Here is an 11504-nt window from a genome sequence, read left to right as displayed (position 1 = left end):
GTTTTGAAAAAATCAAAAGAAAATGATAAGAACTTCAGAAAATAAAATCTTTCGAGAGGTAGTTATATTACTACACCTACTAGTTATGAAAATTTGAAAACTTAAATTTGGACATGTTTTGCAAAAAGTGTAGGAAAAATGTAAAACGGCTATAACTTTTGCATACGATGTCGGAAAAAAAAAATATATCAAAAAATTCAGCACGAAAATCCGCATCCGGTTTTGACCGCCTACAGCTTGTTGGCAATTTTTTAGAATCCTCAAATTCCAAAAGGAAAAAAATATATGCTCAAATTTCAGTTTTTTTAATTTTGGTCAAACTATGGTCAAACTACTTATTCAAGAAGTATTAATGTTACTACATAATTATTCAAGAATATTAGTGTTACTAAATAATTATTTCAATTTTCTGAATTTTGGTCAAATCTGGTCAAACTTATTCAAGAAATATTAGTGTTACTAAATAATTACTGTTTTTTAGAATAATAGTTTCAAACTCAAATGGTGAAACGAGTGACCTAATGCTCAAGCTAAACTGCTGAGGGTTAATAGGATTGACAGCTTACATTTGTCAGGAAAACAACAAGTGCAGACTTGGAAAGTAGGGGGAATAGAACTCCGAAGTTAAGCGTGCTCAGGCTGGGGGAGTGAGAGGATGGGTGACCGACCGGAAAGTTAGACGATTTGGAATGAGTGATCCACACTTGAGCAGTTAAGAGGGGTGATTAGACACTAAATCATCAAATAATTCAATTCAGAAAATTGAAAATCGAAAAAAAAATCGAAAAAATTCCAAAATTTTCAATTTTCTTTTTTAAAGGTCCCCCATGCCACGACGCGAGCTCACGCCACGTGGTGGGCCTTTAGTGACGGTTCGCGCCGAACCGGTACTAATGGGGGGGGGGGCCTTTAGCGCCCACACTTTAGTGCCGGTTACAGAACCGACACTAAAGGCCCTTACGAACCGGTTTTAAAGCTTCGTTTTTCTACTAGTGAAGGAAGGGCCTACTGCTCAAGATTCGAGGGAGAGGAGTCATGGTGCGAATCTCTCTCTATGCGGACGACAGCTGTGTTTGTAGTGCCGATCAAAAGAGATATGGACAACCTCGCGGCCATTCTGAGAGGTTTTGGTGAAGTCACCGGCCTGTGCACTAACTTCCATAAGAGCTCGATGGTTTCCATTCAGTGCAGCAATCTCGACTTGGGCCGCATCATGCAAGGGCTACCAGCTATTAGGGCTTCCTTTCTGCTTTATTATTGGGGACTCCGCTCTGTGTGTGGAAACTGAAGCTCGCTGACCTGCAATTTCTTGTGGATAAGGTGGCAAGCAGATTGACAACATATGAGGATCAAAACATCACTATCATTGGGCGTGCAACACTTGTCAAGTCGGTTCTCGCTTCCCAAGTGGTCTACTTCATCGCGCTGCTTGTCATACAACCCACCATCCTGCAAAACATCGACAAGTTTGAGTGGGCCTTCCTATGGTCAGGGTCGGATAAGACAATCGGGGCAAAAATGCAAGGTCAATTGGGACATTGTGAGTCGACCGCTTGCCTATGATGGACTTGGTGCCCTCAACACCAACAAGTTCACGCGGGCCTTGCGTTTGCGATGGCCTTGGTAAGAGTGGAAGGAGCCCATAAAGTTGTGGGTCGGGAGAGGAACCCGTGTGATGAGGAAGACCTCAACTTTTTCTATGCATGTACCACCATCACGATCGGGAATGGTACGATAACTCCTTTTTGGGGCTCCTCTTGGCTTCTTGGACACAAGCTCAAAGACATTGCTCCGCTCATTTACGAGGCTTCGTCCCGGAAGCACTGGAAGATACGGGGGCCCTCAAGGAAAACACGTGGATCCTCAAAATCAGACGAAAACGCGTGGATCCTCAAAATTAGACTAACCGCATCATTTTCCATCGAGCATGTCACACAATTCTTCAACCTTTTGGATGCTACTTCATGAGGTGCCCCTTGATGAGCTTGTTGAGGATGAGATCATATGGAAGCACATAGAATCTGGCCACTACTCTGCGGCCTTTGCTTATAGGACGCAGTTTTTGGGCTTGGTCCTCTCCCCCATGGACCAAATGGTTTGGATGCCGCTTCACTCTCAGGCTTTGGAGTATGGTTATTCAGAAAAATGTCGCATCTACGACATGGACACGTTTGCATGGCACTTCTTCGATTCTGTTCATGCGTGGTGGCGAGCACGAGCGTTGTGGGTAGGGCCGGCTCTGGCCCAGGGCAAGAGGGGCGACGGCCTGGGGCCAGACAAACTAGGGGCCCATATCTGCTACGTAAGTAGAGAAAAGAAGGCCCATCTATCAATTATACACGCACGGCAAGGTTCAAGTCTGTAGCAAATACGCACGGAACCTGAAAAAAATTGCAAGCACGCACTGATGCACTGCCGCACACTCGCAGTAGATGTTTTGAGAAGTACAGAAATGAAGGCTTTGTCTCCAATTCAAATAGTCTTTAGAAAAGAGACAAGAATACCTATCAAATATTTGATGCTAATTAAAGTTTATCAGTGTTTATGGATTTACAATTATTTTATGCACTCATGTATTCAGTCAACTTTTTTCACTGTGGGGCCCACTGGTAGTTTGCCCTAGGGCCTCTGGAATCCTAGAGCCGGCCCTGGTTGTGGGCATCGCCGACCGAAAAGCGAAGGCATCGATTATCATGCTGGCGTCGTGGGTCATTTGGAATGAGTGTAACGCAAGAGTGTTCAGGCAAAAGAGCGCACCTCCGCAAATTTTACTCAACATCATTGTCGACGACGCAAACCTTTGGATCAAAGCGAGGGCAAAGAAATTAGGGTCTTTTATTATTGCAAGAATAATTGTCATGTCGTAACATAGGTGTGTGTTATAACAAACTCTTCTTCTTCTTATTCAATATATAAATGAGGCAAATCTTTTGCCTCTTTTTCAAAAATAAATAAATTGTCACGTATTGTAACCACCGTGAGATCGGAAAAGAAAAACATCAGGCCAAATCATACGAGAGCATACAGCTTTTCCCAAAAGGAAAATCAGATCAAGTACTTCCTCCGTTACAGTTTAAAAGGCACAGTTAAATTTATGTGCGTTTTCACAATAGACAAGGTTTAGTGCGCATTGCATTTATTTCTAATAGTTAATTAGTACTCCGATATATTATTTCTATATGCATGCGTAGTGTGAATGCTATTTTTTAGCCCATCTCACAACCAATAGATAACCACCTAGGTTTCAGAGAATTTCTAAACGCGCCTTCTAAACTCTAAACTGTGACGGAGGAAGTAATTACATGCACATTATTGTATCCGAAAATATCTGTTGACGAGAAATCGGGCGCGCTGTCGCGCCCCCCAAAATAGGGAGAAACAGGGCGGAAGACACGGGAACAGCCGCAAGAGAAACGCGCAGGGAGGGGATTTCGCCGCCGCTCGCGACCCACCGGAGCGAGCGCCGCGCTGGGGCATATGGCGGAGCACCGCCTGCCGACAACCGGCCCGCCCCCCGCGGCCGGGCCCCGCCGCCATTCCCGACGGCCGCGGCGCCGTTGCCGCCTGCTCCTCCCCCCGACCTTCGCCCTGGCGCTCCTCTCCCTCGCCTACCTCTCCTTCTCCTCCCACGCCAGCCTCCCCTTCCACAGTAAGCTCTCCTCCCACCACCCTGCACAAGTGCGGTTTGCTGCAATGTAGGCGAACAGACCGCGATTGATAATTCACGGGATCATTGTTCTCTATAATTTGCCATTGCGGGGAAGCAATTAGACAATCTGATGGCATGGGCAGCATCAGAGTTTTGGATATACACTCGGATTCGTCAAGGCGTAGATGTACGAGCTGTTTTAGCTTGCAAAACGATCTTATATTATGGGCCGGAGGGAGTACTAAATATTTGTATCATGTCTAGCTCTTAAGGTTGCGGTCAAGTCAGTAGAAGTGTGGTGAAATTCAGTGCTACATGGTGTACTTAATTGTACGAAATAAATTGCAACTGGCTCCACCTCTTTGTGTTGTCACTTACCAGGTTATGAAATTATCCATTGTCATCATGTGATTTAAGTGCGGCAAAATTGAGTAATTCAGTTAAGAAAAACAAAATTGTGTAATGAGGAATTTTACTGCTGAACCCCGCTATCTAGAATCTTCGTGTAACTCAGATACTTGTTAGAGTGACACAGGCATTTTTGGTTAACAATATTTCCAAACTTCTCACAAATCGACAATGTTCTGCTATGCAGCGATACACCAAGGTCCGGCCAACAGGGAGAATGTTGGAAAGGGAATGGATAAGAGAGACAAACGCAATACCACTGTCAAGGAAAATATCTCTATGTAAGTGCACATTTACCATTTTCCATATGTCAATATGTACTTGTGTATATGCGCATACCTTCGGGTATCATCAGATTTGCCTTTATGTCAGGACTATAGACAAGTCAGAACCCTTCATCAAAGGAAGAAAGAAAAAGCATTGTAAGAGATACTCTGGACTCTACTCTCTAAACGTTGAGTTCCTACAACATTGTCATTTTAAACCTTTGTAAGATAAATCTGTTATCCAATTTTTATCTTGGATGTACTCAGTTGGAACAAACATGTTGATAAGATCTCATGGTTCTACATTCAAAATATCTACTCTCATATTTTCTACCTTGATTAATGCTGTTCATAGCTCAAACTTGACACAAAGCCTGACACTAGGCATTTCCTAACCTATTTATTTGCTAAATGGAACCATGTAAATGATATTAATTTTTGCATGTTTCTCGGTTCTATATTAGTTACTTTTGTTGTCAACTTACATACATAATGTAATATTGCAGATGGGCCCTGTGAAATTGAGTTTTTGCCGTCGGTTGACAATCTTGTGGAGCCTGCTGACTACAGCAATTTTACACAGTTCTTGTTGAAGTATATCTTGAATGAGGGACATTTGATTGGTAATGGATTTTTTGAACCATTGTTTGCTGGGCACCAGAGTCTTCGGGAAAGAGAGGAAACATATTATGCAAAAAACCAAAGTCTTCACTGTGGTTTTGTAGATGGTCCAGAGGGTTACCCCAGTAGTGGATTTGATTTGGATGAACATGACAGGGCTTATATGGCTACCTGCCGTGTGGTGGTGTCATCATGCATTTTTGGAGGCTCTGATTACTTAAGGAGACCAACTAAAAGCAGAGTAATGTTCTTGTTCCTTTTTTGTGCATGCATTCTTAACAAGTACCATGTTTTTCAGATGCAAAATGGCAAGTCACCATCATTTCCTCCTAGGCAATCTCTTTGTGTTTTTTCAATCTCATGGTGATTGCATGCTTTTCTCTCTTTATTACACTGTTTCAGAAACATTATCATTTACCAGTTTAAAAATCTCACAGATTGGCTCATACTCTAAGAAGAATGTGTGCTTCATCATGTTCCTGGATGAGCTAACGTTGACAACCCTTTCCTCTGAAGGACACGTCCCTGATGAAAATGGATCCATTGGTCTTTGGAGAATTGTTGTAGTTAAGAATTTACCCTACAAAGATATGCGGAGAGCAGGAAAGGTGCCAAAACTTCTGGCTCACCGACTCTTCCCATCTGCCTTGTAAGTTTTTTGCTGATGTATTTGTCCATAATATCTAGTTGCATGGAGATTCTGTATAGTACTCTATACTCCTTGCAGAATAAAATTATATAAATTCTAAAGCACGCGGAGTTAGTTCGTTACTACTTATTAGCTGGTTGATTGCTGATGTATGTCATCTCATCAACTACTAATGTAGTTTAGGATCTTAGTTTTTATTAGCTTTCTTTTAACTGGCACATATATGTATTTTCCTATACATATTACCACTACATGCATTTTCTTCTCCATGGCTAACATAACACATTTTACCTGTTAGGTACTCCATCTGGTTGGATAGCAAATTGCGTCTTCATGCTGATCCAATGCTTATCATTGAGTATTTCTTATGGAGAAAGAAAGCAGAGTACGCCATTTCAGTGCACTATGATCGCACCTGTGTCTGGGAGGAGGTGCTTCAGAACAAGCGCTTAAACAAGTACAATCACACTGCTATCGATGAGCAATTTTACTTTTATCAGTCTGACGGCCTTGTGAAGTTTAATGCCTCTGGCCACGATCCTGTTCTACCAAGTTGTAAGTAGCATTTACTTATGTTTGATAAATTCTCCTATGAGTAAATGAGTTGATCGAGTGTATAACAATTTTGCAGATGTGCCCGAAGGATCTTTCATCGTGCGTGCCCATACACCAATGTCTAATTTATTTTCATGCCTTTGGTTCAATGAGGTCAACCGTTTCACTTCACGTGATCAATTGAGTTTTACATACACTTACTTGAAGCTCAGGAGAATGAACGCTGGAAGATATTTTCAACTAAATATGTTTAAGGTAATAAATGTCCTGATATGCTGTATTTTATCTTAGTTAATACGTACTTGATAATAATTACTGTCAATGGTAGTTCATTCCTACACAGGGTACATAGAATCTTAATATGGTTCTTTTCATCTTATTGTTAAAACAGGACTGTGAAAGAAGAGCAGTAGCTAAACTGTTCCATCACCGAACTAATGGATCTACAGATCCACCCCCAACAAACCTTCGTACGGATAAAAATCATTCATCGATGCCAAGCTAATACTGCCATTGACGAACTAGAAGCTAAACTCCTTTAATGGAAGATCTCGATGCTAGCAGACAGGAAGCGGGCCGCCGCCTGCACCCCTACATGGAATTCTTTTTCGCTGCTGCCTCCTGGTTTCCACAGTTTCCAGACGCGGGAGAAATCTTACAGAGCAGCACTGTATTCTGCTGCGATCAGAGGAGCAGAAAACGGGCAGTTTCAGGTTCCAACCATGCAGGCTTTTACTCGCAAAGTCGTTGGTGGAAGAGATACATATCGGGGAAAATACCCTTTGGAACATGGTGGTAATTACACCTGATAAATGATTTTATTTTTAAAAAATTCAGAAAAAGTCAAAACGTTCCAAAACTTCTTCCCAACAAATTTGAGCTGTCGTTTCTGTCGTACCAAAATATTCTGTAATGAAATATTCTCTGACAAAAATGACAAATTGCCCAGGACATATAGCATGAACAGTATCTCGTATATAGCGACAAATTTGTTTTTTTTACGTCCACAACAACATGAAAGTCATTTCTTCACGAAAGATTTTATACAAGGCAACAATAAATCTCCTTTATTTGCAAAATGTTTCAGATTTTTTGACTTTCTTACAAATTATTATTTTTCTTAAAAAAAGGGTGTAATTACATCCGAGAGCGAAACGTTCACTTCCGCAGGATAATGTTGTGAATTTCAACTCACTGATGTTCTGATAGTCATTGCTCAGTCAAAGAACGGGAGTATGAGTAGGAGAGCAGGTATCATTTTCAGTGTACGAAGAGATAATTCCTGGAGATTCCTTATTTTTAGTACGACGGAAGTTGTATCTTCTTCTTTTTAATCAATGTATGTAGTCTCTCCGTCCCGCCTTTTTTGATACTATGCTAGTGTTAAAAAACGTCTTACATTTTAAAACGGAGGAAGTACTTTCTAATTTTTGGATCAGTGATTGTTGGTCGTATTCAACAGGAAAAAATCAGGCGCCAATTGCAAACCTTTTAACAAGTATAATATTGCACTGGTTTTCCATTTTATGTAAGCGCCTCAGCTCCACGAAAGGTAGCATTTGGATGTGGGAAACGTTTCTCCTCAGCCAGCTGATCCACGAAAAACATCAAGTGCTCGCACTGCCATTGGATGGGCATCAATCGCACACACTGCTCTTTCAAAGCACCCGCGCGCTCAGCATATCCTTATCCACACATAAGATGACAGCTTTGCCCATGCGTAAGACTTGACAAGATTTTGTATTCATGGGTAATGGACTCCATAAAATAATACTGTATATGTGTAGGACATGAGTATGAAATTTTGGTCATGGGCAACTCAATGAATACCCAGAAAAAAATTAATAAATAAAAATAACTCCTATTGAAATGTGGGGTCAGCAGTTCAACACCCACTCCTATGGCCAAACCCGATCCCTTATTCCAATAAATAAAAAGAGAGAGGGGTGGCTAGAGGAGAGGGGCAATCACACGGCGGGCATCAGACGACTTGCGGCCCGGCCGATCTTTGCCAAAGATCAGTCGGATGGGCAGTACATTCAGTTATTCTAAACAAACTTGGAAGCAACAGTAACCAATTTTAGTGTTAAAATGCTAGCGCAATGAAACAAGCAGCGAATGTAAACGTTGATAGTGTCTGGCGTTCTTCACATGCATCAGAACCGACAAGGAAACACAACATCCAAAAAAAGAGAAAGAAAACACAACATCCAATATCCAAGAAGAGAGAAAGGAAATTCGGAATGAACCTAACGTAAATGCATCATGGATTGGGTAAAATCCCCATTTCAGCCGATCAATAACATAAATGCATCATGGATTGGGTACAAAAAACGATGTACATGGCATTGTGCATATGAAACTGAATTCCAGAAGAAGCAGAGAGCAATAATATTTTCTGAACCAATTATGCATAGCCTATGTAATATGAAACTGATTACTACCCAGATTCAACATAGCTTATGTAATCTCTTTCAGATTCAGCCTGCATTTCCCGTTCCAGTACCAGTTCAATGTAGATGGCATTGTGCATATGAAACTGAATCCAGAACTTGGCCTTTTTTTCATTTCGTTTTGGAAGAAAAATCACAGCCTGGTGCAGTTCTTTATGGTTCAGAACATTAACCGCGACACAACTGGGAAATGTTTAGAGAAGAATCCAGACACACTGTTTATCTTCAACAATTTGGCAAAAAGATTCCACATCATTAAGCTGGGGATGAATCTTGACAGAGGCAGAACAGAAGCGTGCACACACTCATGTGTGTGCATCTTAGCGTGCAGGAGCATACACAATTTGCATTCAGGTCCGTCAAAGTTACATGTACAATACAAATACTAGATGCAGAATTGCAGATACTTTAAGAAACTAGCAGATCTTCTAGGTGAAATGGCTGGTGGAACAAAGAATAGGGCCTCCTTGATTCAAATGATTTTTTATAGGAAACACGGCATCCAAGAGAAGAGAAGGAGAATGCAACATCCAATATCCAAGAAAAGAGAAGAGAAGGAAATTCTGAATGAACAAGTGTGCATAACATAAATGCTTGGTTAGTAGACCTGTTGCAGTGATTGGGTAAAGTCTCCATTTCAATCCGTTGATAACCAAATTCAACAACTGCTATGATTTCAGTGGACAGTGCCCAACAAATAAAACTGAACTCAAGCACAAGGGGAAATGTTTACAGGAATACAAGGAAGCCACCTGCTCATGAAATATCTCTTAACATTCACATGCTGGCTTTTTATGCAAGATAGCGGTATAATTTTCTATCTGCTTTGTCCCTCTCTAAGAATTCGCGCTCGATCAGAGATTCTATGCGTTTCTTTATGATAACAGGGTTCGGCAAGAACCGTGCTTGCAATTGCTTGGTAACCTCAGATACAATACTGTTATGATCCAAGACCCTCCTAGATTTCATGATCCTGACGATGGCAGCCTCAATCTGAGGTTTCCTGTCCTCCTCAACTCGCTGGCGGGTCTCCTGCTTCTCTGGCTCAGATTCCTTTGCTGCCACCACGGTCCCGATCTTCACCTTAACAAGCTTGCTTGTGAACTTGTCATTGAAGTAGAATGTGTCATCCTCTGATATGTCCTTGCTCATGGGCTCTTTACGGAGAACATTCTTCCCCTTGACACAAGCAAGAGACTGGAGACATCTCTTTAGGTCTGTGGAAGGTATCTCAGTAGCTTGCTCGATGTCTTTGTAGCTAAGTCCATCAGAGGTGTTAAACAACATCAGAACACACATCTGGTAAGTGGATACATTCAGCTCATGCTTCTGGCTTTTCCCAAACGTGGCCTTTATATCAGCTGTTCCCATATTTGTTTGCCATGTTAACCTCCGCCCACTGTGAGTTCCAAGATAATATCCACGGAATTTCTCACATACTGCAAGGATTTCAGGTGGAAGGCTGCAGGGAGGGCTGGGTTGTGTTGGCCAAGAGCCAGTTGTGAGGATGTGGACATCAAGTGTAGGGCCATCACCAAGTTCTTCGGATTTCTTGGCATAGAAATCCTGCATGGTGTCCTGAGATGTCTTCATGTCAGTGAACATGCCCTCTAATTTGGAGGTGAACTGGTACCCACATTCCGTCTTGAGTTTGACTATCATACTCCTCTCAGCATCATCAGAAACAGTTTTGCCAGACAGAAGCCTTTTTGCCAAATGCTGCTTATAGTACTTCTCAAACACATCCTTCTCCTGAAGGTACCGAAACAGCATCATGACTTTGTCCAGTATACCCTCCACATCCTCTTCTGTTGCCCCTTTCAGTCCTTTCCGGAGTTTGTCATCAACATACAGTGATATGAATTCAGGTGACCTGTTGTTTAAGTTGATGAAGAACTCAAAGGATGAATTCAGAGCATTTTGGAAGGTTTTATCATTGCCAAAAGCAACATTGATGATCTTATCATGCTTATCCTTCTCATTTAACAAGCACTGAACAAATTCCACTGGGTCTTTCAATCTCTCCGGATCTGTCACCAAGTGCTTCCCTGTTTCCCTCAGGTATGAAGTCATCATATCTCTGATTGTTGATAGACCATCAGGAACCCTTCGGAATAAGGCGTACATCCTACCCAAATCTTCATATTTGTCATCTATAAGCATGTTAACAAGGCCAGAGTTTTCCATGTGGACCAATCTATGCATGTGATTGGCTATCATCTCTTTCTCCACCACGCTAGTTATCTTTGCCTCACTGCCAGCATCCAAGTAGTGTGAGACACGCTCCATTTCCTCATTGAGCCGCCTCTCAGCCTTCTTAAGGTAGTTACCACAATCACAACACTCGATGAACTCTTGAGATTCCCCACTGTAGAAGCTAGCGGAAACTTCCAAAAATGGTTTCTCAAAATCATCTTGGTACACAGCAGGACCAAGATCCATTAACATCTTTGTAATGCTCCTCATCAGGCCTCTATTGATCACTTCACCCATTCTTTCTCTGTGAATAAGATCTAGAAGGGTGTCAAGCAGCCGACCATGGATCATTGGGTAGTGAATTATATGATCCCTCCACAAATTCAGACCAAGCTCATGAACAGGTGTCCTATGGGATGTTGGGACATAAGTCCGATCCATGTACATTAGAATATCCCGGATCATCTGCAATGCCTTGTTGTGATCCATCCACTTCGCATTCAGCTCTTCCAAAAACAAACCACCCTGTGCAGCCTCTATTGATTTTGATATTTCCTTCAATCGCCATGTCATAGTGCTCTCAAGGCCATTATAGAGCTTCTCGCCATACTTGTGAAGCACCATGTTGTAAGCACTCCTGCACATGGAAAATGAATTCACAAATTAGAGTAAGGCGACAACACAATAGCCCTTAGTAGGTTTTATAC

At 41.9% G+C, this 11504-nt stretch overlaps 2 protein-coding genes across 2 annotated transcripts in view; one reads left to right on the top strand and one right to left on the bottom strand.

Annotated features, from left to right (window-relative positions):
• Positions 1 to 3399: 3399 nt before the first annotated feature.
• LOC119317859 lies at positions 3400 to 7213 on the top strand. The gene is made up of 8 exons (XM_037592357.1): positions 3400 to 3649; positions 4245 to 4338; positions 4430 to 4479; positions 4830 to 5185; positions 5382 to 5593; positions 5892 to 6148; positions 6225 to 6403; positions 6540 to 7213. The coding sequence occupies exons 1-8, from the start codon at positions 3478 to 3480 to the stop codon at positions 6651 to 6653; spliced, it is 1434 nt and encodes a 477-aa protein (XP_037448254.1). The 5' UTR covers positions 3400 to 3477; the 3' UTR covers positions 6654 to 7213.
• Positions 7214 to 9217: 2004 nt separating this feature from the next.
• Positions 9218 to 11504, bottom strand: part of LOC119317857 (cullin-3A-like) — a 3544-nt gene continuing 1257 nt past the window's right edge. Inside the window, exon 2 of the mRNA XM_037592356.1 lies at positions 9218 to 11434. Coding sequence (XP_037448253.1) covers positions 9394 to 11434 — 2041 coding nt within the window. The 3' untranslated portion in view covers positions 9218 to 9393. The remainder of the gene's footprint in view (positions 11435 to 11504) is intronic.

Source organism: Triticum dicoccoides, chromosome 6A (genome assembly GCF_002162155.2).
Source record: "Triticum dicoccoides isolate Atlit2015 ecotype Zavitan chromosome 6A, WEW_v2.0, whole genome shotgun sequence".
Classification (NCBI taxonomy): domain Eukaryota; kingdom Viridiplantae; phylum Streptophyta; class Magnoliopsida; order Poales; family Poaceae; genus Triticum; species Triticum dicoccoides.
Note: the sequence above shows the minus strand (reverse complement) of the source record. Positions and strands in the feature narration are given on the sequence as shown.